This window comes from Lolium rigidum, chromosome 5, assembly GCF_022539505.1.
Source record: "Lolium rigidum isolate FL_2022 chromosome 5, APGP_CSIRO_Lrig_0.1, whole genome shotgun sequence".
Lineage (NCBI taxonomy): Eukaryota > Viridiplantae > Streptophyta > Magnoliopsida > Poales > Poaceae > Lolium > Lolium rigidum.
In genome coordinates this window covers 238796222-238824212 of record NC_061512.1, presented here as the reverse complement: position 1 = coordinate 238824212, position 27991 = coordinate 238796222, and the positions used below count along the sequence as shown (strand labels likewise).

The 27991-nt window shown below is 45.7% G+C and overlaps 1 protein-coding gene across 1 annotated transcript; it reads right to left on the bottom strand.

Moving 5' to 3' along the window:
- Positions 1-904: 904 nt before the first annotated feature.
- LOC124657310 (putative F-box/FBD/LRR-repeat protein At5g56810) lies at positions 905-5717 on the bottom strand. The gene is made up of 5 exons (XM_047195882.1): positions 5499-5717; positions 3737-3840; positions 1632-2444; positions 1415-1558; positions 905-1300 (listed from the first exon to the last, which is right to left on the bottom strand). The coding sequence occupies exons 1-5, from the start codon at positions 5539-5541 to the stop codon at positions 905-907; spliced, it is 1500 nt and encodes a 499-aa protein (XP_047051838.1). The 5' UTR covers positions 5542-5717.
- Positions 5718-27991: the final 22274 nt, after the last annotated feature.

Genomic DNA, 27991 nt, shown 5'->3' with positions numbered 1-27991 from the left:
CACCACCCACGCAACCAACCACCTCCGGCGACCTTCCAGAAAAATTAAAAAAAATCGGCGGCCCCAGATCTAGATCTAGATCTGGCCGCCACTTTTTTTGAAATTTTAAAAAAAATTCTGTGGCGCACCGGCGGTGGTGCGCCACAGAAATAAGACTTTCTGTTTCTGTGGCGCACCGTCGCTCGGTGCGCTACGTAATAAGACTTTCTGTGGCGCATGGGCAGGTGCACCACAGAAACCTTATTTTTGTGGCGAGAATTCTGTGGCGCACCGACCATGCGCCACAGAATCAATTTTTGGTGCGCCACTGATGAGGCTTTTCCTACTAGTGTGTTGGATACCCTAGAAACAGCTACAACCAAACCTTCATTCATTTCTACATTCAAATGAAACATTGGGCCAGCAGTGTCAACACGCCATCCGGACTTTTTACAACCCAGTAAGCTGGCCTGGACGCCACCTTCCTGGACGTAAAGCAAGCAATAATTAAGCAAGCAGTCTAGCGTAATAGGCTACCAAAAAAATGTCAAAAGTCGCTAATCTGTTCCTTTTAATGAATTGCAGGAAAACCCTTTCCTCCTAAGATGTTTCGACAAAAAAAAAAAAGACAGCACAACTCTGAGCACTTCCGGGTAAACTTGTCTGCACCTTCTTAACTCTAGGTCTGCAACTCAACAGCATTGCACCGGCTGCAAGGCTACACATCATCTAGCTCCATAACACGGGCCTGGACTGGAAGCAACATTCCTCGATGTAAAGTAAAGCAAGCAGTATGCCGTGCACTCCGGAAAACATCTACGGTAAGTGCTTAACAGCCGGGTACCTAAACCTAAGCTTCTCAAAGAAAAAAGACTGTTTGCACGTTGATCACCACAGCTTCTAGTGTAATGCAGCTGAACAACTTCTAGTATAAGTGCCTAATAGGGTAACACCGGCGGCAAGGCTCCACAACATCCAGCTGAACTGTAGAGGGAACTTTTCCCTTGATGTGTTTTCTGATTGCCAAGACTGATTTATGGGCGTCCATGGGTTTAGCCAAGAAGGAGCATTTGTCTGATCTGTTATAAGAACATTTACTAGTAGCAGCATCAAACCGATCATCGGTGGTGTCCAATGTAAGGCCCTCCAGTGATGATGAATTCTCGAGAATATGGCACGTCAGCTCAACCAAGCTCTTCCAAGAGTAGAATCTAGATATCTTCACTCTCTGGAGCTTATCATGATGGTATCCTGCCCTCTGCTGTAGCTGCGAGGGATTGTCAGAAAGCAATTCACCGATGGTATGTTTAAATGCCACTACCTGAAGATTTAAAAAATAATTAAAACCTGAATTAATGGTTAGACCATCGAGACTTGTTATATTTGCAGGACTGAGTGCATTAAAAAAATATTTGCAGGATGGACAATGACTTACACGCAGGTCGAATGTCTCCAATAAAGGAGCTGCATCTAGAAAAGAAACCAGAGAAAAATAATCATAGGCCCCAATAATACAGATACCCACGTGCTTCAAGTGGAGGAACTTGCTAGGGCAGAACGCCATAGTTGTATTGACCAACTGCATAAAGATACAACATGTTAATTAATATTACGAGGTGATGAATAACCACAAAAGGTTCTAGTATATGTACCTCATTATATGAACATATTTTAAGAGTTTCAAGATTCGGTACACTGTATGGAAGCTCTTCACGTACATAATGGAGGAAGCGGTAACATATCATATGTAGGTTCTTTAATCGCAATGACTCTCCCAGTGAGACCTCTACTCGGACACCTTTAAAGTGAAAACTATGAATGTTTGGAGCTTCATTCCTTAGCATCCGCAGTCTGTGGCACTCTAACACCTGCAGGTAGCTGAGCCGCTGCAGCCAGGAAGGTATCTTCATGTAAGTTATCTCGGGGCATCTCGTGAGTTTCAACCGCTCCAAAGCAACACAGCTGGAAAGAAGGCACCCTAACTCGTCCCCCGTGATTCGAACCCAATCAAAATGCAGCTCCGTCAGGTTTCTCAAGCAACAAAGGTTATCTGTAGGACGGACGGCGCAGTGAACAAGGTGAAGATACCGGATCGAGCTTCTATTCTCATCAGATAAAACAGGGCAAGGGAAGCTGACAGCTTCCTCCTCAGGCATCACAAGGGTAAGTTTTTTGATGCCTGGTGTAACCGCTATCTGAAGCCACCCATGGAGATATTCATTGACGTTGGGCTTGCAGCAACGGGAGAAATCAAGCTCGAATGTCTTCACACCGATGCCCGAGTGTTTTTTCAAAATGTCATCAACTGTGCAGGTGAAACCTCTGTCCCTCGACCTGCCCATTATTTTGGTGTTGAATATGAGGTTGGGATAGCATCTCCAGGAGCATAGAAAGGCACGAGACACGCAGGCAGCACAGGCAGCATCCCGCAGCGTCATTAGGGAAACTATATGACACCAAATGTCCTGCATGCACAAGAGTGGGAGAAGAGTAAAAAACATTAGAATTGTAAAGTAAAATGGCTACTATCATTGGCATGAAGGAGTGGGAGCCAATATGGAGTAGCATTCTAGTAGTGAGCATTGCAGAGACATGTTTTTTCCAATGGACAATATAAATTGATAAGCATTTGTGTAAATCAGGATGCCTGGAGGATGTTTTATTGCAGAATAGCGTGCAACATTAAATTGATGTGACAAAGAATCAGATCCAAACATATAAAATTATAGTACATATAAATAACAGCCAGAAAGCACATATACATAGCAGATAAAAAGAATGGTCACTAAAGGAAGTATATAGATGCATTTCAATTATAGATACATCCGTATCTAGAAAAGGTTGAGCAAGTTATTTTGGGATGGAGGGAGTACAATTTTTTTTGCTAAACAGTGCTCTATGAAGCCAGGAAAATGTCCATATGAAGCAAAAAAAATGTTTACAGAAACCTTGGTTACACACACCGCAAAAATTATTACTCCCTCCGTCCATTAATTGATGTCAGAAGGTTCATCTAAATTTCTATGAACTAAAGAGTGTCTAGATACATTTGAATTTAGACAAAATTTTCGATATCAAAAAATGAACAGAGGTAGTAAATTAGTACTCCCTCCATTCCAAATAATTTGACGCTCTAGCTTTGTACTAAGTAAAGCACTTCTTTAAGTATGAATAAGCCTATAGAAAATATATCAACATCTAGAACACCAAATTAGTTTCATTAGATTCATGGTTTAAACATATTTTGCAGATAAATATTTAATGTTGTAGATACTAGCATATTTTTTTATAACTTGGTCAAACATAGAGAGGTTTTCCTTAAAACAAAGCTAGAACTTCAACAATTAAGAACCGAGGGAGTATTACACTCGCACTTATTCCAGTGTTACCAAAACTAATCACACGGCCAACTCTCTATTCTGATTATTACGCATACTAGGCATGGTTCTGAGCTTCCAGATATTCCCAGTCCATACATGTTGACAGTCTATGCTAGATATATTATCAAGAGTTTCAAATTTTAGTAGACATAGAAGAGCATGTAGCCAAAATGTATAACAAATAAGAGAGGTATTCTGACCGTACATGAGCAGTTTTCTGCCGGAAAGTTCAAATTTGGAACTGAGATAGTTGCAATAGAACATAAGTAGTAATGCAACAGGGATGTACATGATTACAGCACTAAGAGAAGTAGTTTCTTGTTTAGCTAGCTACCATGTCTGAACAATCCACGGAGTATAGGTGTTTCATGCTGTACCTGTGGAAGCTCTTGCCCTGAATATTTGCTTCTTTTGCCATCGTGAGAACCATCATCTTGGTTGCAGGGTGATCCCTTTCTTATGCCCAATGTAGTCGATTCGTCTAGAACACAAAATGGCTGTGATTAGCACCACCAATACAAGAACCAGTTCCAGTAAGAAGAAAATACTCTATGTTTGAAAATAATCTGCTACTAAATCCTTCCGTCTGTAAAAAATTGCTCAATTCTTTCACCTATAGAAACGATGAAAAGGGATGTCCAGTCTAACACAACGCACGGTGGAGCACCCACGAGTCAGTGATTTCCATATCCTCTCTCCCAACAGTCATTGCTAAGTGCCTCGCTAGTTACATCTCCGAACTCAGAGCATCTCTAGCAGAGCTCGTAAACACGTGAACTGAAAAAACCGAGTTCAGTTCACCGAACTCGTGTTTACGGGTCGGAAAACCGTTGTCAAAGATTAGAAACCGTAAAAGTGGAACTGAAAAACGGAATTCGAAATGGTGCGGGTTAGGCGATGATCATAGTTCGAGATGAATTTGATGCTCCGATTGAGCATCAAAACTTACATAGTTCGATAAATTAAAGCTGAAGTAGTTATACACCGGCGAGCGCTAGTTAGATCAGCAAACTGCGGCCTAAAATAGCGGCCTATGCGCGCGGCGGTGCCGGTGGTGGCGCAACGTGTCGGCGGCAGACGGCGTCGACGCTGTCGTGAAGGAGCTTCACGCGTCGTCGGCGTCAAGCTCGACTATTTCGAGCTTCACGCGGCGGACGCGGGCCGCCTCGTATTCTCGGACCTGGCGGACGGCGTCCGCCTCCTCCCGGTGGAAGCGAGCACGGGCCTCCGCCTCGCTGACGGCCTTGGTCTGCGCGAGGATGGCCTCCTCCTTGTCGCTGCCGTGGACGTAGTTGTCGGCGGAGATGGTGGGCGACCGAGGGGACAAGGTCCTCGTCCTCGCTGTTGTCCGCGACGGGGGGCCGCGGTGCGCGGCTTGACTGGCCGGACGAGGAGCCCTTGCCGGCGTTACCGTACCTGGCGAGCTTCCCTGGGGGCGTGAGCCCCCAGTTTGTCAACCAGCGGGCGCTGCGCGCCCTCCGCCCGGTTCCATTTGCGCCGCTCCGCCTCGGTGCGGAACACAGGCGGACGCGGCGGCGAGTCGCCCAATCCGGCGCCATGGCCTTGGGAGCCGCCACGGGACGCCATCGCGCCGAAGCGGAGGGTGGATCGGTGCCTGGGCTCTGCTGGATTGCTCGCCGAAAAAGGGGCTTGGCGGCGGTGGAGGGAGTGGAACGGCGGAGGGGAGTAGGGTTTGCGAACCGAACTCCCCTCCGCGAATCTTTTTAATACGGGGCGACCGATCGATTTTTTGGGGGCCCGAACTCGTTATACGGGCCAGGGTGCAAGTTCGGGTTCCGTTCTGGCCTAGTTTCGGTCCGAATCCCTATTCTCATCGGAATTTTACATTTTCAGCCGCGAGTTTGGGCTATGCTAGGGATGCTCTCGCAACGGTAGTCCCCTGGACGGATCCTTTGCTGGATCCAGTGGGGCGCAAGGGATTCCAAAGAAAAGACAGATTTTCGAGTCCAGCGGTCCACCCGCGGAGAAATTATTGGGGCGTACGAGAAAGAAGACGAACGTGTCTGGGGAATTTTTTCGAACGGCGTAGATGTTCGGGTCCGCGACGCTGCTGTGCCAAAATCAATCCACGCTTGTTCTTCAGACTAAACGCGAATCGAATCGGGGCAGGCGGCTTACCGTCGATCTGGATTTCCCGAAGAGGCTTCTCCGGCTGCCCCATGGACCGATTCGACGGCAGCTCTCCCAATCAGAATCTGCCCCCAAACTTGAGCTTACGCGGATAAGAAGGGGAGGAACCGGAAAACCAACTCCGCGATGGATTGCGCGCGAGTTTGTTTCACTTGCTTTTTTTAGGATCAGAGGACGAGGAGGACACGGATTCTTTTTCCCCCTCTACGAGCAAGAACGAAGATGTATGCGGAAGCCAGAATGACATAGGCCGTGGCCCGTGAGCATATACGGCCCAAGAATTTACTCCCTCGTCTCGCACGTGTTATGTTTCGATTCCTATGCAGTCCTTGATTTTTTTTTTTAGATGGAAGGCTCAAAATGAACACAGCTTTGAATTAACGAAGCCATCAATCGGCTAGGAGTTACATCAGAAGTTACAACGCACACGCGTCACACGCACAAAGAAATCCACACAGAAGGCAACACAGATAACGTCGAAACGAAGCGCTAGCTTGAACCAGGAGGAGGGAGCCTTGTCTTCTGCGGCACCGGAGCAATCACGACCATGTACACACCAACGCAACCTCCACCGCACCAAGACTGCAACCCACGGGAAACTCAACGACGAGCCGGTCACCTAGCAGAGCTTGAGGAACCAAAGGAGGGGGGGTCTTGCGGCGACGCCTCCAAGAAGGTGAATGGCACAAGAATGCGTCATTGTTGTCGGCAAAAACAAGGTCATGCAAAGTTTTCACCCAGACCCGAGAGCCACCACCCCTGGAGCTCGGGCTAGGTCCAGACCCAGAACACAACATCTTCCCCTGGCATTGGGATAAGCACACCGGCAAGAGCTAACCAGACGCCACCCTAGCAAAAACCCCCAAGGCGCTAGAAGGACATCAGCTACCGCAGCAGACCGTGTAAAAGCAGTCAAGCCGACGCTGCGAGAGGGGCTGCGACACCAACGCGAGGTCACAGGGTGAACCACAAGACACTACTAGAGAAGGTTGCACAAAGTGAGGACCCTAAGAGGGCAGATTGGGGCGGAGGGACAGAGTCCATCACTTCGAACAGGAGAGACATCATCGGGACGCCTTCAACAAGGGAGCGATGTCAACACCCGGATTTTTAATTCCAGATGCCTATTATGCCATACATCGCAATCCCAGGAAGATTGTTTTTGCGAGACATAATAGTCGATATCACAGAACATTATTCATTACAAACCATAATCGTCTTACAACAAGGGATCTCATGATCCAATCTTAAAACAACTGTTGATCTAAAGATCAGATACAAAACACATAGCGGAAGAAACGTAGTAGCGGTCCATCTGTTCCACATGCAACGCTTGACGTTGGGAGGTGATCTTAGTTATCATAGACATCCTGCTGTCCATCTTCCTGGTACTGGTGCTCCTCTTCATAGTCTGGCCATTTGAATAGCCAAGGACAAAGCCATGAGTACTTTATAAAGTACTCGCAAACTATTACTAATAGAAGTACTAGTAGCTCTAATAATGGTTCTAAGCTTCTAGGTTTATTTGCACAAAGCTAGTTTTATTTCATAAACACTTAATAGTCAAAAACTCTTTATTTGCCTAAAATTACTCAAGTGGGAACATTAGTGTCATTCCCACAATTCTGTTGTGATCAAGTCAAATTCATCTTTCAAGTCAGAAGTCATTTTTAGAAAACATCTGACAACGGAACAGTATGGCCATCCAACCGTCCATGACCGCGGACGCGGCTATTCGAATAGTTTAACACTCTGCAGAGGTTGTACACTTGTGCCACAACTTTTGATTACATCCGTCAGGGATAGCCCTGAATAATCATACTCAGTATGCGGATCATCAACCATTAACCTTTTACTTACATACCCTAGTATAGGCACCTCCCCTATGAGCTTGGCCTCCCAGCGATAGCGATCTGCCATCCTAGGAAATGCACAGGGCTTGTGTAGGACATTCATCTCTATTTCACGTCATTTCACTTTTCACGGAGGCAGCCTCGGCATAACCCCTATGACGCTTGTTCAGAGGGAACCCACACTAAAGTATATAAATTTCCAGTTAAGCCCTATGTCAACACCCGGATTTTTAAGTCCAGATGCCTATTATGCCATTCATCGTAATCCCAGGAATATTGTTTTTGCGAGACATAATAGATTGATATCACAACACATCATTCATTACAACACATAATCGTCTTACAACAAAGGATCACATGATCCAGTCGTAATACAACATAGTGGATCTAGAGATCCAATTACAAAAGACATAGCGGAAGCAAAGTAGTGGTCTTGGTTCATCTGTTCCACAGGCAACTGTTGACGTCAGGAGTGATCCTAGTTGTCGTAGACGTCCTGCTGTCCATCTTCCTCGTACTGTTGTTCCTCTTCATAGTCTGGCCATTTGAATAGCCAGGGACAAAGCCATGAGTACTTTAAAGTACTCGCAAACTAATACTAATGTAAGCACTATCAACTATAGTAAGGGGTGCTAAGCTCTAGGTTTATTTGCATAAAGCCAATTTTAGTTCACAAACATTTAGTAAAATCCTCTTCATTTGCTAACTAACTCAGGTGGGAACATTAGTGTCATTCCCACAACTCTATTGTGATTCAAGTCAAATTCACCATTCACCTTTCAAGTTCAAGTCATAAATCACCCTTCACATGTCACATTTTTGAAAAGTTCTGATGACGGAACATTATGGCCTATCCAACCGTCCATAACCGTGGACGCGGCTATTCGAATAGTTCTACACTCTGCAGAGGTCGTACACTTGTGCCACAACATTTGCAATAATCCGTCAGTGTTAATCGGCCCTGATTTATCACACTCCGTGTGCGGACTACCAACCATAACCTTTCACTTACATACCCTCGTATAGGCACCTCTCCCCATGAGCTTGGCCTCCCAGTGAAGACAGACAGTCAGCCTGGGAACTGCACAGTGCTTGGGCCAGACAGTCACGTCATTTCACATCATTTCTTTTGTTGTAGAGGCAGCTTTCGGCATAACCCCAATGACGCTTGTGTAGGGATTCATAGCATAGAAAACAAAAAAATTCCTACCGCGAGAACGCAATCCAAGCCAAGATGCAATCTAGAAGATGGGAGCAACGAGGGGATGAACGAGACTAACCCTTGAAGATTTCCAAAGCCTACGAGAGGAGGCTCTCGTTGCTGCGGTAGAACGATCACTTGCCGCTTTCAAAAGCGCGTAGAAGATCTTGACGGTGCCACAATCGGGCAGCACCTCCGTACTCGGTCACACGTACGGTGTTGATGACGACGTCCTTCTCCCCGTTCCAGCGGGCAGCGGAAGTAGTAGATCCTCCTCGGAATCCCGGCAGCACGACGGCGTGGTGGCGGTGGTGGTGGAGAACTCCGGCAGGGCTTCGCCTATGCGCTGCGGGAGTGTTATGTGGAGGAGGAGAGGCTAGGGTTTGGGGAGAGGGGGTGGCTAGGGCGCCAGCCATGGGCAGCCCTAGGTGGTGCGGCCAAGAGTGGCTGCCCCCTCCCTCTTCTCCTCATTATATAGGTGGAAATCCCCAAGAGTTGTAGTCCAAGTCTTCGAATAAGACCCCAACAACAAAACCTCACATAGGTGGGAAACCTACTCAAGGAGGGAGTCCTACCCAAGGTGGGACTCCCACCTTTCCTTTGGGTGGGGTGGCCGGCCACCTATGGTGGAGTCCACCTGGGACTCCACCCTTTAGGGTTTGGCTGGCCATGCAAGGTGGAGTCCCTCCGGGAGTCCACTTTCCATGGTGATTTCTTCCGGACTTTTCTTGAACTTTCTAGAACCTGCCATAAATGCACCGGATCATTTCCAAACTTGGAATATGACTTCCTATATATGAATCTTATTCTCCGGACCATTCCGGACCTCCTCGTGATGTCCTGGATCCCATCCGAGACTCCGAACAAAACTTCGAACTCCATTCCTTATTCCATATCTACTTAAACGACATCAAACCTTAAGTGTGTCACCCTACGGTTCGCGAACTATGTAGACATGGTTGAGACCTCTCTCCGACCAATAACCAATAGCGGGATCTGGAGATCCATAATGGCTCCCACATATTCAACAATGACTTAGTGATCGAATGAACCATTCACATACGATACCAATTCCCTTTGTCACGCGATATTTTACTTGTCCGAGGTTTGATCATCGGTATCTCTATACCTTGTTCAACCTCGTCTCCTGAAAAGTACTCTTTACTCGTACCGTGGTATGTGGTCTCTTATGAACATTCATATGCTTGCAAGCTATTTAGACGACATTCCACCGAGAGGGCCCAGAGTATATCTATCCGTCATCGGGATGGACAAATCCCACTGTTGATCCATATGCCTCAACTCATACTTTCCGGATACTTAATCCCACCTTTATAACCACCCATTTACGTAGTGGAGTTTGATGTAATCAAAGTACCTTTCCGGTATAAGTGATTTACATGATCTCATGGTCGAAAGGACTAGGTAACTATGTATCGAAAAGCTTATAGCAAATAACTTAATGACGTGATCTTATGCTACGCTTAATTGGGTGTGTCAATTACATCATTCACATAATGACATAACCTTGTTATTAATAACATCCAATGTTCATGATCATGAAACTATGATCATCTATTAATCAACAAGCTAGTTATACAAGAGGCTTACTAGGGACTCCTTGTTGTTCACATAACACACATGTATCAATGTTTCGGTTAATACAATTATAGCATGGTATGTAAACATTATCATAAACACAAAGATATATTATAATAACCATTTTATTATTGCCTCTTGGGCATATCTCCAACAGTCTCCCACTTGCACTAGAGTCAATAATCTAGTTTACATATGTAAAGATATAACACCTTGGCCTTCCGGTGCTTTATCATGTTTTTTCTCACGGGAGAAGTTTTAGTCAACGGATCTGACATGCTCAGAAACGTATATATTTTGCAATTCATTTGCGTCTCAACGCATCACTCATTTTCCAAATGAGTCGGCATTAAATATGTTTGGTCTTCTGGTGGAACCTTAATTCCGCGGTCTGAAATATGTCACTAATATTGTCACATACAATATAGTTTTAAAGTTCTGACACTATCGGAACTACACCAAGTTCTCAAAGAACTTCTCGACTCAACATCCTCAGTCATTGTCAAAACAATGTCATGTTTTGCCTATGTTTGTAGAATCCGTCACAATATTTAGAACTCTTCTAAATCTAGCATTGTGTTACCTTTTAAACAATACTTAACGTAATTGAGATTTGAATTTTATTTTTATATGTGACCAAACAAATATCGGTGCAACACCTTACAGCGATTTGTTTGACATTACCCCATATAAAATTATATATATATCCTTGGTTCTTCTAAAGTACTCAAGGATATTCTTACTGTCGTCCAATGATCATCACATGAATCATTCTGGTATATGCTCATAAATTTTTAGAGCACAGGACATCTGATTGTGTACATATTATTCGTGATCCATAATCACTCATGTGTTTTTACTCATTGAGTGTCAGATACACTCAAGTCTTGTTAAAACTTCACATGAAAAGAACACCTTCTTAATATTTCTATATTGAACTACTTCAATATCCATTCTATGTACTTTGACTTAAACTTATTATGTGTTTCAATCTATCTTCATAGATCTTGACACTAAATATGTTTCTGTCCATATTCTTTCATTGAAGTTAATTATCAATGAAACCTTTTATAATCAAGTATATAATTACATCATTTATAACCAACTATATGTAATCTACATAAAGTATTATCAATATGTTTCAGCGCTCCCACTTAATTTCTTGCAAATGCAAGCATTTTCATCGTTTCTGATGAAATCCAAAACTCTTTGACTATTTCATCCGGTGAAGATTCCAACTCCGCGATACTCACTTCATCCAATTGAAGTTCGTATACCTATCTAGTATTCCACGGACTAGCAAAACAATTGGTTGTATCTTGTATACACCTTTAATACACACTTCTGTTAAGTAATGTATTTTTCCATCCTACTATCATATCTCATGAAAGAAATATATAGCGATTACTAGAATAATCCACATAGACTATAAGCATTGCTATGGAAGATCTAATCTTATCGTAGTCAACTCTTTGAACTTTGTCGTAAACAACTTTTCGACAAGTCGAGCTTATTCAAGGATATTCCATCCAAGTTCATCAATTTTATAGATTCATTTACTTTCAAAAAGTATTCATCTATCTTGGATTTCATGGCGTATAGCCATTTTAACTGAGTCAGGGCCCATCATAACTTCTTTGTATGTAGTTGGTTTATCATTGTTCAAAAACAATCCTTTGTTCACAAATCATTTATTTGATCACAAAGTAAACCATACCTACAAGGTTCAATAAGTACTTCGATCTCCATGACTATAACATTTTGTAGACATGGGAGCCATGATCGTCGTGGCTGCTTCCGGAACCAATTCCGATGTTGCGCTACTTTGATCATTATGCTCAGGTTCATAAACCTTATCAAGTTGTATTGTCCTCCCACTCAAATACTTCGCTAAAAACAATTTCTTGGAAATAAGTAAGAAACATTGACAAACACTTTTGTCTTTGTCTCCATAGTGGAAAGAATTCCCAATCAATTCTGTGGGATAACCAACAAAGACATTCATCCGATTTTGGTTGTAAACTTATTTACTTTATGCTTATGCATTCCAAAATTTAAGAAAGGACTATTAGGGTTCATACCCATGCCATAACTCGTATGGTATCATTTCAACGGATCATGATGATGCTCTATTCAGTGTAAAAGCGGTAGTCTCTAAAGCATAATCCACAAAAAATATAATGGCATCAATATTTTATCTCATCATTGATCCAACAAGGTTTGGATACATCTCTCGGATACTCCATAATCATTATGATACTCCAAGAAACGTGAGTTGTAGAACAATTTCATAACTCTCTTAGATGTTCGCTAAAACTCGTAATTCAAATATTTCCCCCATGATCCATTCATAGATATTTGATTTTTCTATTACGATGATTTCCACTTCATGCTGAAATTTATTTGAATCCATTCAAATGTTTCAAAATTCTTCCTTATCGAATATATCCACATATATACTCAATTCATTGTTGGAAGTTTTCATGAAGTAGAAGAATCTCCCGCACACAACTATGCCCAGTGAACCTCATACATCATCATGTATGTTTCCACTAAGTTAGTTGCCCGTTCAACTCATGGCCTATGAACGGTATTTTAGTCATTCTCTTTAGAAAAGATTTGCAAGCGCCAAATGATTCAAAAATCAAATGACTCCAAAAATCCATTTGTATGGACTTCCTTCATGCGCTCCTTTCTAACATGACCTAAATGGCGGTTCCACAAATAAGTGTAATTCGAATCATTTGCCTTATGGCATTTTAGCGTCAGTATTATGTGTGTGTGTTTCACCATTAAGATTTATAATAACTTATCCATCGTACATGGAGTAATGCCATAATTTTAACAACTCATTGTTTTCATTTGACCAGAGCAAAATAACAATTATTAAGTTCTTTATTATAAATTCTAAGGGCTAGATAAAATGCCAACGATGAACATAATAACACTTTATTTTTGTTCCAGACGTGCATTCCTATCATATTCCTTGTCAGTCACTTAGGCCATTGTATTCTTGTATTGCGTTGTTTTGTATGACACTTCATACCAACCAATATGGTACAAATACCCAAGAATTTCATTGTGTGACCAAACGAGGAATACATCCATAACATGTATATCATTTATATACACCTGAGCTAGACTTTCTAGTCTTTTCTTTCTTTCTGCCAAAAAATCTTTTGTTGTTTCTCTTTTAGCTTTCCTCATTCTCGGAAAACACTTCACCTTCAATAACTTCTAGGTTTGTTGGTCAAATACTAATAACCTTGAGGTTCTTACTTTGAAGTTGATCATCATATGACAAGTGTTCAGGATTTCACTGTCAGTAACCTTGTAATATGATGAACAATTTCACTCATAATTTTATCCATTGTTTCATGATGACTTACCGAGACCATGTCTGTACATGCTAGGCTCGTTTAAAGTTTAACCTCAGTATTCGCATGTGCAAATCTGACTTGCACCCGTTGCATGCACTCGTAGAATCTATAACACCCGATCATCACGAGATGCTTCGAAACAACGAGTCTTAGCAACGGTGCATACTAAGGACGATCATTTCATAGATATGCGAATATCTTTAGTGTCCAACTTAGTTGGAGGATTGGGACGCCGGGCGTCTTCAACCTTCGTACATTCCCATAAAACTTGTGAGTTTATGTAGTCTCACTAGATTATATTCTATCATCTTGCAATAAGGTCTTAGATATCACATATCTCATACCTTGCTTATTTCTGAAAACTAAATTTTCAGCTCCTTACTTTTTCAAACAGATTTGAACTTCAAGTTTCATGGAGACAAGATAACTTTAGGTACTAATTGAAATCATAGCTCTTTGAATCAACAATGTGAGGTTTACTAAAAGTTTGCAATAGGACTTAAACAATTCTTGATTCTTGAACAATACGGTACCAGTCCGTAAAGTTTCTTTTCAGATTTTAACAGTATTTCTATCTCAATAACAAGACTAGTGCTTGGTAGAAAACGGATGCCAATACTATAAATTAATTCAAAATACTACTCAGACTATGTTTATGATAATTAGTTCATGTTTTAATCTAATTACTAATGAACTCCCACTTAATATAACATCCCTCATAGTTGTTAAGTGGTACACGATCCAAATCCACTACAACAAAACCGATCATCATGTGAGATGATGTAGCTTCAATGGTGAACATCAACATGTTGATCATATCATCCATATGACTCGTGTTCAACCTTTCGGTTTCCGTTGTCCCGAGGTCATGTCTGTACATGCTAGGCTCGTCAAGCAAACCCAAGTATTCCGCGTGTGAAACATGGCTTACACCCGTTGTATGTGAACGTTGAGTCTATCACATCCGATCATCACGAGATGCTTCGAAACGACGAACTATATCAACGGTGCATACGAGGGGAGAACACTTTATTATCTTGATATTAATGTGAGGGATCATCTTATAATGCTACCGTCGCGTTCTAAGCAAAATAAGATGCATAAAGGATTAACATCACATGCAATTCATATGTGATATGATATGGCCCTTTAGTCTTTGCACCTTCGATCTTCATCTCCAAAGCACGGACATGATCTCCATCATCAACGGGCATGATCTCCATCATCGTCGGCGTAGTGTCAAGGTCCATGGCGCCGTCTTCATGGTTGTTCACCTCATGTAGCAACTATTACAACTACTTTGAAATACTACTCAACATGAAATTTAAAGACAACCATAAGGCTCCTGCCGGTTGCCACAATACAATAATGATCATCTCATACATATTCATCATCACATTATGGCCATATGACATCACCAAACCCTGCAAAAACAAGTTAGACGTCTCTAATTTGGTTTGCATATTTTACGTGGTTTAGGGTTTTCGAGTGAGATCTAATCTACCTACGAACATGAACCACAACGGTGATACTAGTGTTGTCAATAGAAAGATTAAATTGAATCTTCACTATGGTGGGAGAGACAGACACCCGCAAAGCCACTTATGCAATACAAGTTGCATGTCGAACGTGGAGCAAGTCTCATGAACGCGGTCATGTAAAGTTAGCCCGAGCCGCTTCATCCCACCATGCCACAAAGATGCAAAGTACTCGAACTAAAGACAATATAAGCATCAACGCCCACAAAACAATTGTGTTCTACTCGTGCAACCATCTATGCATAGACACGGTTCTGATACCACTGTAGGGATTCGTAGCATAGAAAACAAAAAATTTCCTACCGCGAGAACGCAATCCAAGCCAAGATGCAATCTACAAGATGGGAGCAACGAGGGGATGAATGAGACTAACCCTTGAAGATTTCCAAAGCCTACGAGAGGAGGCTCTCGTTGCTGCGGTAGACGATCACTTGCCGCTTTCAAAAGCGCGTAGAAGATCTTGACGGTGCCACAATCGGGCAGCACCTCCGTACTCGGTCACACGTACGGTGTTGATGACGACATCCTTCTCCCCGTTCCAGCGGGCAGCGGAAGTAGTAGATCCTCCTCGGAATCCCGGCAGCACGGCGGCGTGGTGGCGGTGGTGGTGGAGAACTCCGGCAGGGCTTCGCCTATGCGCTGCGGGAGTATTATGTGGAGGAGGAGAGGCTAGGGTTTGGGGAGAGGGGGTGGCTAGGGCGCCAGCCATGGGCAGCCCTAGGTGGTGCGGCCAAGAGTGGCTGCCCCTTCCCTCTTCTCCTCATTATATAGGTGGAAATCTGTTATCACCAGAATTTGACCGGATCAGAGGTGGGCCGCGATTGAAGATGGACTTGAAGAATATACATGGAAGAAATACATGAATCGGCCTTGCATACCAAGTTTGGGCTAATTGCCCGTGTATCTGTAACATAGTAGATCGCATCTTAGTTTAGAAGTTAGATTTTTACCCGTGCACGGTTAAGTGCACGCCTGAATTAGAAAGTCCCCTGGACTATAAATATGTATCTAGGGTTTATGGAATAAACAACAACCAACGTTCAACACAATCAATCTCGGCGCATCGCCAACTCCTTCATCTCGAGGGTTTCTCCTGGTAAGCACCATGATGCCTAGATCGCATCTTGCGATCTAGGCAGACAAGCTTATTACGTTGTTCATGCGTTGCTCGTATCGAAGCCTTTTTGATGGCGAGCAACGTAGTTATCTTAGATGTGTTAGGGTTAGCATTGTTCTTCGTATCATATGCTCGTCGTAGTGCAACCCTTACACATCTAGCCGCCCTTACACCTATCTTAGGTGTAGGGGCGGCACCCCGCTTGATCATTGTTTAGTAGATCCGATCCGTTACGGTTGCTCCTTGTTCTTCAAGGATTAGTTTAATATCCGCAATAGTTAGGCCTTACAAAGGGTTGGAGGATCCAGCGGCGTGTAGGGTGTAGTTTGCTAGCCCTAGACAGGAGATCAACCTTGTGTTGGTTTTTAGGCCCTGTCTAGGATCGGCTTACGATCACCGTACGCGAGCGCGAGGCCCAATCGTGAGTAGGATGATCCGATTATGCGGTGAAAACCCTAAATCGTTGTAGATCGCTTTAACTTTATTTTGATCAAGCAGGACCACCATATATTCGTACACCTCGTATGAATCATGGGTGGATCGGCTCTTTGAGCCGATTCACAGGACAACCTGAGAGCCGATCGAGGCTCGTATTTAACGTTTACGTGTATGCCATGCAGGAAACTAAGCGAGGCATCATCCAACACTTTCCTGACCAGGTATAGGTCAGGTGGCACGCCCTTGCGACAGCATCGGACGTGTGACCGTAAGGCTTTGCGGGCCGTCGCTCCGAGGGACCGGGGCCAGCCGCAGCCCTAGTTGTTCCCGGCTCTACGGTGTTGCCGGCCGCTGCCCGCCGGTGGGTTTCTGACCGCAACACATTCTGGCACGCCCGGTGGGACTATCTTCGACATCCACCGCATCGCCATCTACATCCGAGATGGCGGAAAGCACTCCGGTCAAGTACGAGGATCTACCTGACGAGCTCAAGAAGAAGCATGACGAGATCAAGGCAGTCCTCGAAGCCGACCTCATCGGCTCTTTCCACGCAACCCGCTCCCACGGCGTCGGGTGGAAGGGGTTCTCACCCGAAGGCGCGCTCGATGGAGTGGACCTGTCCGCCCCGTCGAAGAACGCACCGTGTCGCCGCGTCAGGAGATCAACTTCATGATGGCTCATTCGCCGCACCGCCACTCGAGAGCTCCGGTGAACACTTTGGAGCGTGTCGCTCTGCGTGTGATCCAGGAAATCATGAGCCATCGTATTCTCCGTCGGGACCAGCTCGGGGACTTACAAAGGAGAAATACCATTCCAGTCCCGTCCACCGCTGCCGTTCGCGTTGGCAGCACCAGAAGTGCCGAATTCATCGGCATACGTCGTCTACAAGATTGGTGGTGACCCTAGTGACTACCAATTCCTACCTGAGGCACCCAAGGAGATCCCGCACGGATACACGTGCGCATACGTGCTGATCGCAATGAATCGGGCACTCTCGAACCAAGCTGCAGCAGCAGGGCCTCCGGAACAGCCAGGAGGAACGTCGGGAGCAGATCTTGAGAAGCAAACGTGGTTAGCTAAGTACGCCACTCCGACAAACCTCCGGAGCGCAGCTCCCGCAGCTTGGCTCAGAACCGGAAAAGCAAGCATGGCTGGCTAAGTATGCCACCCCGGCGAATCTTCGTGGTTCGACACCTTCAGCCATCACCGCGGATCAGATTTGTACAATTCTCGAAAGATCAGCTCGGCATGATGCCGAAAAGGAAGATGTTCGGCTATACCAAGCCGTACCCCAACGAGTACGAATTGATCCCGCTACCACCCAAATATCGGCTCCTGGACTTCACAAAGTTTAGTGGATCGGATGGTTCCAGCTCCATCGAGCATGTGAGCCGATATTTGGCACAGCTTGGGCACGATCTCAGCGTCGGACGAGCTACGTGTGAGGTTCTTCGCACAGTCCCTCACAGGATCGGCTCGGGTGGTACACATCGCTGCCACCGAACTCAATCCGGACTTGGAAGCAGCTTGGAAGAGCGAGCTCCATGAGCAGTATCACTCGGAGGCTTCCGAGGCTGGCATTGCCGATCTAGCACAAGTACGACGTAAGCGCGGGAAACAGTGTCGAATACATCCAGCGCTTCAGACCATTAGGAACCGATGCTATTCGGTTCACGTAAGTGAAAAAGAAGCAATCGAGTTGGCGGTGGTGGGTCTCTCATCATCGATCAAAGACGTGGCCTCCCAGCGATACTACCCTTCATTGGCGCACATGGTGCGAAGCCGTCGCATATGAACAGGCGCCACCCGGATGTTTACCAGACAAATTCAAGCGTGCGGTGGTCCCGGTTGAGGCAGTACGAGGATGAAGGTGCTGCGGGAGATCGAGAGGTAGCAAGTGGCTGAATGGACTCGGGCGGCAGGCCCCGTGTCCCGCAAGTGGGTTAAGCCACAAGGCCCTCCAAAAGGGTTCGACTTCGACGTGACCAAAACCGAGCAGATTATCGATCTCTTACTCACGGAGAAGCATATAAAGGTACCCGAAGGCCACAAGATCCCGACGGTGCAGGAGCTGAACGGAAAGCCATACTGCAAGTGGCATAACACGTTCACCCACACCACTAACGACTGCAGGGTGTGGCGTCAGCAGATCCAAATGGCGATAGAGAAAGGGCGGTTAATTTTCAACCAGTATGTCATGAAGGTCGACACACACCCCTTCCCCGCCGTTAATATGGTGGAGTATACTTGCCATGGAGGGTGCCAGCCAGATTCCTCGTGCAATATCAACATGGTAGGACCTGGGCACCACTCTGGCAAGGACGGAGATGAGGGCAGCTGCTCTCATAGCAAAGACACAGAGGAAGTCGCTCCACGCGATCGGCTCCGCCACGACGGCAAGCGCTACGTCACAGAGGAAGAAGTGAAGAACATAAGATATCAGCAACCTCTCTCTGATCACCTCCTCAACAAGTATGTGAGTCAGTATGACCAACGCCGACGATACAACGATGATGATGAAAAAGATCGTCTGGCTAGGGACGACAGGAGACGTCGTCGGCATGATCACGACGAGGAGCGATATGAGCGCCACGCCAAGGAAAAGTCGAGGGAGCAAGACGACGTGGATAGGCACTCGGGACTGCCCCTTCTTCGTACATCGCTGGGATTCAGGAATGAGCCGATTGCCTACAATCGGCAACTGCCCAGAATGCAAACAACAGAAGAAGGATGCAGCTAACGTGTCTGTGTTCAAGCGTCTAGGGCCTCCCCCGCCTCGGAACAAGCATGCTGAGTCCGCTCGCGTGGAAGATCTCGAGGAACTAGAGGACGATGATGGAGAAGAAGACAGGTATCATCGGCCAAGGTGGTGCCCGGATGGGCTCAGCCGTTCCCAAAAGCGAAGGGTTCAACGACTACGTGGGTTGGAGGAAGCTGAAAGGTTGTACCTGCACACGTTGAGGAAGGCGCGGCCTGATCTCGGCCGCTAAAATTCAGCGAACCCTGGACGAAGAAGGTCGGCCACAAAGGAAAGAGTGGCGCCCCAGACAAAAGAAAGCCGATGATGATACATCGGCTGGCACGAACATGGTGTTCATCCTTCCAACGGAGTTTAGTGCTCCAGGATTAGACGAAGCACCGGTGGCACAACTTGACTGCGGCCCACGGCCGGTCATCTTCGAGAAGCCACGAGAAAGAAGCTACAGGCATCTGAAGGCCCTGTACTTGCGAGGATACATCAATGGGCAGCTCGTCAACAAGATGTTGGTGGACACCGGAGCGGCAGTTAACATTATGCCATACTCCATGCTACGACGGTTGGGACGCTCCAGCTCGGATCTGATCAAGACCAATGTAACACTGAGCGATTTCAACGGCCAAGCATCTGACGCACAAGGTGTTCTGAATGTGGATCTGACCGTAGGAAGAAAACCGTCCCTACGACGTTCTTCATTGTCGACAAGCAAGAGTTCCTATGCTCGTCCTACTAGGGAGAGATTGGATCCACGCCAACCGTTGCATTCCATCCACGATGCACCTATGCCTAATACAATGGGATGGAGATGAAGTAGAAGTCGTCCACGTAGATGATTCAGCCGAGATTTCAACGGCCGGCATGAACGTTTGGGAGACATCGGGCCAAGAGCCACTCTCAGGCATCAATTTGGACGACTGCGAGCGCATCGACGTGACAAAGAACGGGGTTAGGCTGGTTTTATCCACCGGCCTGACCGTGTAACAAGAGCAACATCGATGAACAAACGTGGCGATGCCGATCCAGGTGATCGGCCCCAAGGATTTATGAAGGAACATTGCAAAAACCTTCATCGAGCAAGCTATTTGGAGGCCGATTCCAGCAATCGGCCAAAATTATCCTCACCATCCATTCTGCTTGGATTCAACATCGATCTAATAGGCGATGGGTTTACGTCGGCTGATGAGCTGGAGGAAGTCCACACTGGTCCTAACAGAGCCGACGTTCACATAGAGTGCCTTGGCTAATCACAGAGCCGATTTCAGCAAGCTACCGGCGTAATCGGCTCGTGGGGCACCTAGGTGGATAAAACACGAGGATACGAAGGGAAAGTGTCTTTCAAATGCCCAGCAGCTCAAGATATTCTTTGATGATGGGTATTGAAGGATGGGGGCCGATACATAAATCGGCCGTAAAAATTCCAAATTTTTTAAGCATAGCCGATGCGCAGACATCGACTTAAGGATACAAAGCCGATGCGCGGCCATCGACTCTAGCACAAATTTCATGGGGTCTACCAGTGGCATGTGCAAAACACAAGGACCTCCAGCTCCGTGTCAGAGGAGTTCTATTTCTGAGCCGTTATGTGATCATCTGCAATATCGGCTCACAAAGGGAGGAAAGTGATCGGTTCTGGCTGACTCTGTGTGGCAGTTTTTCGCTGCCTGTCCACATCACTGTCTTCGCCTCGACGGAGGCTCGGGGGGCAGCTGGCCTGGTGGATGCTCGGTTTTGGAAGCCGATGGGGTGGCCATCGGCTAGTTTTGTGTCGCGATTCTCTTCAAGGGTGGTGATCCAGCAGAACTCAAGCTCATTGGTCGGAGAGATGAAGGATATGCCATCGGCTTATTGAGCATGGACCAAGTTCACAATCACCCCGTGATGAAGGTCGGAATATGAGAGACCAATGCGTTGCTATCGGCTCACTAAGCATTGGCTAAGTGGACAATCGGCGAAATCAGTTTGAGAGGAAATCGGCAGAATCGAAGGAAGTTCTTCATGGCAAAAGGAATTTTTCATTGATACTGAGATTTCTTACAAAGAGGAGCCGATTGCTCAAACAAAAGGGGAAACAGATTGCTACCACTAGCCCTATGCTAAGAGGTCTCTACTCTAAAAGCCGTCGCTGCCCTCGTCATCACCGCCGTAGCCACCGCCAGTGCTGCTGCTGGTGGGCTCCTCGTTGCTGCTACTGTAACCTTCAGCGGAGGCTTCTTCTTCGTCATCATCATCGTCCTCATCTGACCAAGCCCAGCCACGGATGCGCTTTGGCGGCGGGTCGTCGGAGGAGGTGTCGTCCTCCTGCTCTTTCTTCGTGTCGGAGGAGATGTCTTCGTCTTCGTCATCCTCTTCTTCTTCTTTGGTGATGGAGGTGAATTTACCCCGGAAGGGAGGGTCGTCGTCATTACTCTCCGCCGCCAGGTCTCCGTCAATCAGGAATCGGAGGTCATCCTCCCCGTCAGTCAGGGGCATGGCGCCGTCTGACCAGACAAGGTCCTCGGGTCGGCCTTCCGACACGAAATCGAAGTCCCACTCCTGCTCGTCCCAATGCTTGGGAGCGCGCCTATTGTACGCTTCCATTTGGTTGTTCTCTGGAATCGACTTGCTTGAGGAAGAGGATTGGAGAGAAACGGAAGAGGAGGAAGAGGACGACATGGCTATGGCAGGAGAGGGTTTTTTGGCTGACGGCTAGTTTGGAGCAGGGGGATGAAGTGGCGAACCGTTCGGCGCAGATAAATAAAGGGGGTGTAGTGGAGATTTAATGCCATAACGGTTCTCGAGGACGTAATGCCGAAATTATCAATTCGTGCAGGGAAGCCAAGGAGGCGAGGCGAAGTACTGGAAGATTCCGCGGCAGTCCTGCTCTGCACGACATGACCCGACGAAAGAAAGCATAATGATTTTGGAAATGTCATTTCCAAAACCAGGGGGGCATGTGTTATCACCAGAATTTGACTGAGTCAGAGGTGGGCCGCGATTGAAGATGGACTTGAAGAATATACATGGAAGAAATACATGAATCGGCCTTGCATACCAAGTTTGGGCTAATTGCCCGTGTATCTGTAACATAGTAGATCGCATCTTAGTTTAGAAGTTAGAGTTTTACCCGTGCACGGTTAAGTGCACGCCTGAATTAGAAAGTCCCCTGGACTATAAATATGTATCTAGGGTTTATGGAATAAACAACAACCAACGTTCAACACAATCAATCTCAGCGCATCGCCAACTCCTTCGTCTCGAGGGTTTCTCCGGTAGCACCATGCTGCCTAGATCGCATCTTGCGATCTAGGCAGCACAAGCTTATTACGTTGTTCATGCGTTGCTCGTACTGAAGCCTTTTTGATGGCGAGCAACGTAGTTATCTTAGATGTGTTAGGGTTAGCATTGTTCTTCGTATCATATGCTGTCGTAGTGCAACCCTTACACATCTAGCCGCCCTTACGCCTATCTTAGGTGTAGGGGCGGCACCCCGCTTGATCATTGTTTAGTAGATCCGATCCGTTACGGTTGCTCCTTGTTCTTCAAGGATTAGTTTAATATCCGCAATAGTTAGGCCTTACAAAGGGTTGGAGGATCCAGCGGCGTGTAGGGTGTAGTTTGCTAGCCCTAGACAGGATGTTCCGGGGATCAACCTTGTGTTGGTTTTTAGGCCCTGTCTAGGATCGGCTTACGATCACCGTACGCGAGCGCGAGGCCCAATCGTGAGTAGGATGATCCGATTATGCGGTGAAAACCCTAAATCGTTGTAGATCGCTTTAACTTTATTTTGATCAAGCAGGACCACCATATATTCGTACACCTCGTATGAATCATGGGTGGATCGGCTCTTTGAGCCGATTCACATGACAACCTGAGAGCCGATCGAGGCTCGTATTTAACGTTTACGTGTATGCCATGCAGGAAACTAAGCGAGGCATCATCCAACACCTTCCCCGACTGCGTATAGGTCGGTGGCACGCCCTTGCGACAACGATCGGACGTGTGACCAGAAGGCTTTGCGGGCCGTCGCTCTGAGGGACTGGGGCCAGCCGCAGCCCTAGTTGTTCCCGGCTCTACGGTGTTGCCAGTCGCTGCCCGCCGGTGGGTTTCTGACCGCAACAAAATCCCCAAGAGTTGTAGTCCAAGTCTTCGAATAAGACCCCAACAACAAAACCTCACATAGGTGGGAAACCTACTCAAGGAGGGAGTCCTACCCAAGGTGGGACTCCCACCTTTCCTTTGGGTGGGGTGGCCGGCCACCTATGGTGGAGTCCACTCGGGACTCCACCCTTTAGGGTTTGGCTGGCCATGCAAGGTGGAGTCCCTCCGGGACTCCACTTTCCATGGTGATTTCTTCCGGACTTTTCTTGAACTTTCTTGAACCTGCCATAAATGCACCGGATCATTTCCAAACTTGGAATATGACTTCCTATATATGAATCTTATTCTCCGGACCATTCCGGACCTCCTCGTGATGTCCTGGATCCCATCCAAGACTTCGAACAAAACTTCGAACTCCATTCCTTATTCCATATCTACTTAAACGACATCAAACCTTAAGTGTGTCACCCTACGGTTCGCGAACTATGTAGACATGGTTGAGACCTCTCTCCGACCAATAACCAATAGCGGGATCCGGAGATCCATAATGGCTCCCACATATTCAACGATGACTTAGTGATCGAATGAACCATTCACATACGATACCAATTCCCTTTGTCACGCGATATTTTACTTGTCCGAGGTTTGATCATCGGTATCTCTATACCTTGTTCAACCTCGTCTCCTCGACAAGTACTCTTTACTCGTACCGTGGTATGTGGTCTCTTATGAACCATTCATATGCTTGCAAGCTAATTAGACGACATTCCACCGAGAGGGCCCAGAGTATATCTATCCGTCATCGGGATGGACAAATCCCACCGTTGATCCATATGCCTCAACTCATACTTTCCGGATACTTAATCCCACCTTTATAACCACCCATTTACGCAGTGGGCATTTGATGTAATCAAAGTACCTTTCCGGTATAAGTGATTTACATGATCTCATGGTCGAAAGGACTAAGTAACTATGTATCGAAAAGCTTATAGCAAATAACTTAATGACGTGATCTTATGCTACGCTTAATTGGGTGTGTCCATTACATCATTCACATAATGACATAACCTTGTTATTAATAACATCCAATGTTCATGATCATGAAACTATGATCATCTATTAATCAACAAGCTAGTTATACAAGAGGCTTACTAGGGACTCCTTGTTGTTCACATAACACACATGTATCAATGTTTCTGTTAATACAATTATAGCATGGTATGTAAACATTATCATAAACACAAAGATATATTATAATAACCATTTTATTATTGCCTCTTGGGCATATCTCCTACAGCTTGTTTTAGAGGGAACCCATACTAAGATACATAAACTTCTAGTTAAGCCCTTACCCATAATCAGGTATTGTGGGGGTACTTGCAAAATTGGAATGGTATCGCATCCGAATCCAACCATCAGTTTTTGTAAAGTTCACCATGTCATTCACCAGTCATATTCACCTTCAAAAACTTTCAATAGAATGACTCATCATTCCAAGGTTTTCAAAGTCCTTTCATTTCACAAGTTCCCATCTAGAGTATTCAATTTTATTTGTTAGCACTAGCAACTAGTCATGAGGGGTGCTAACGAGATCATAGCTTTTTAGGCTAAGTTTGATGCTCTTGTTCTACTCTATATCTAGACCAAGTGAATCATGAATCAAAAAGTAAACTTTGATAAACCAAAATCAAAAGATAATTTGTAAGGTAAAAACTTGGGATGGGATCATTAAGCATAAAGTAGAAGGTAATGATGCCTTGCTCTTGTAGAGCTTTGCACTAGGTCAACTTGCAAGAATATTAGCTTGCCTTGGTTGGAGTAGTGATCAAAGCTCCCTTCCTCTTCTTCAGGGTAGACCTCCTCCTCTTGATAGTCTCCGGTACTAGCGTCTATAAATGAATACGAGGATAACAATCACCAATTAATACTAGACTAATCACACAAATGGTTCACACAAGCCATTCTAGCATCACAACATTATTATTATGTTGGTTGACTTTGTTTTCTTCTTGAAGAAAAATAATTTCCTCTCATTATAATATATTATTTAGTGTTGCTATTCAATTCTTTGGAGAAGTAATTTCCCCTCACTGAATCTTGTTAAGATTTAATTACCTTAATTAATAATGTATGACCTAGGTTGACCAAGGTCAACCCCTTCATAATCATCAATTGGGAAAAGATTTAAATGAGGTGATGCACCTCATGCAATTTAATAACAACATAGTAATGATTTAATGTCATCAAATAATTCAATATGAGATCACTTAGACCATAGTCACTACCTCATTTTGAGTTATTTGAGACAAGATTTAAATGAGAGGATAGCTCCCATAATATTTAATAATTAATTTAGAATAATTCAAATGGACTAGAAATAGCCATAGAGCCATTTTCAAATCTAGACCATGATCATACAAACAACTATGTCATATTTTTATATATTCTGATAGACAATGTGAAATATGATTTTTGAGAGTTGGATCAACTCAAAAGCATGTTTGGTTGATTTTCAATAATTGTTTGAAGTTGCAAAAGGCCCTGCCTTGTTATTTTTGTCACATTAATTCTACAAATAATATAGAGTTGGGACCAGTTTAGTTGTGTAGATAATTTGCTCAGCTTTCCAACAATATAAAATTTGTGAAATTTGGCCAAGTAGATTTGTCCCTATTTCATTTTGAAAACGACATCAGTTTGCAAATTGATTTAAACTGGAAATCAAAATTCAAACTAAACGGGCTGGCGGGAGAATTAACGGGCTACGCAGAGGGAGAGGAAAATGGGCCGGCCCAGCAGTGCAGCGGGCCGCCTGACAACATGGGGTCCACGCGTCAGCATGTGTTACACGCCGAAACGGTACCGATCGATGTGGCCCGCACGATTAGAATCTAATCTAACGGCGCACGGCCTTCGTCGACGGCGACGAGAAGCGAGGCCACTGGCGGCGACGGTGGGGGGTGGGAGGCTCACCGGCGGCGCGGCGATGATCGGCGACGAGCTGCGGAGAGGTTGTCGATGATGGGGAAGCAGATGGAAGCAGCCGCGGCTCCAACGGTGGCCTGGATCGATGGCGCCCTTCTCAGAACCTCCGCGGCTCCGATGATCAAATTGAGGGGCTACGGTGGCGAATCGAGAGAGAGGAGTGGTCGAGCGGGCTCAGTGAGATGAGGGAGGAATGGTGGAGTGCTTGGATTGAGGAGGGAGGTCCTCCTTTTATAGCGGCGAGGCAGTGCCGCGGGTCTGAGATGAAGTCATCCATGGCGTCGGCGCTACAGCGGCGCAGAGGCACTGGCGATGATGCACGCGGGCAGGCGACGTCCTGGCGATGACGTGAAGCTTGATTGCGGAGAAAATGAGGGACCGTGGCGCTCGTCATCGTCCTTGCGTTCTGGCAGCCGCGGCGGATGGCGTCGGCCATGGCGTCGTGCACAGGGTTCCCGCGGGCAGGTGAGGGTGTCTGGTCGTCTCCTGGTGGCTTGGCGCAGGTGCTGACGAGCGGCGGGGGCAAGTGGTGGCGTGGAGCGTCGGGGCGACGTCATGTTCTGGCGTGCCCGTGGCGTTCGCCGTGCTCACTCTGGCGTGCGCGTGCGCGTCACTGGCACGTCTAGGCGGGGCTCGTTCTGGTCAGCGCGGTGCACAAATTCGTCGAGGCTTGTGTCTGGCACGATCAGGAGGTTGAGAGGAAGTTAGAGGACATGGTGGTGCAGTGCTGAGATGACCAGAGAGAGGGGTTGGCATGGTGAGGACATGCCATGCCACGGCATGGTTAGATTAGGTCAAAACAATGATGATGCAAAGGACTAGACCTTGTCTCTTGTGCTTGGCAAGGTTCAGGGAGGTCAATGGAGTACATTTGATGAGCGAAGCATGTCGGTTTAGGCTATGGACTGTTGGTTTTTGAAGTGTGCTGGTTTGACAACATTTTGCTCACCACCTGTTTCATGAAATGGCTGCAAGAAATTTATTTTTGAATTTTGGAAAGATTTTTGGTGGGTTGTAATCATATATTAATTGAAGTAGAAAGGTGGTGGTGGTGGTCAATTTGGTGTTGATTTGCAAAATCACAAATTGCATATGATCTTCATTTTGCATTATGGTTGCAACTTTGCTTGATCACCATTTGAATTTGAGCAAGAGTTTGCAGGGGTTGTTTTGGGCAAAGTTGTTCACCTTGATGTTTTCTTGGATGAGGTGCAAAGAGTTGGCAAAGTTAGTTTGAAAAACTTCCAAACCAGGGGCTCAAAGATGGCATCAGGCTAAGATTGTCAATTTTGACCATATTGCATGTGAGTTGGAAATTCAATTTGTTTTCATTTTGATTTGAGTTTCTTTGATTCCAAAAGTGTTTATAAATGTTTAGTAACCATTTCCAACCAATGGTGCAAGGCAAAAGGGTCTAGGTTAAAGCTTTCCAAAATTGGCCATAGCCACCTATGTGTATTGGAAAATCCTTTTATTTTCAATTGGATTTGGTTTTTCTTGACCCCATTGATGTGGTTGAGGGTTAAAAGGATATA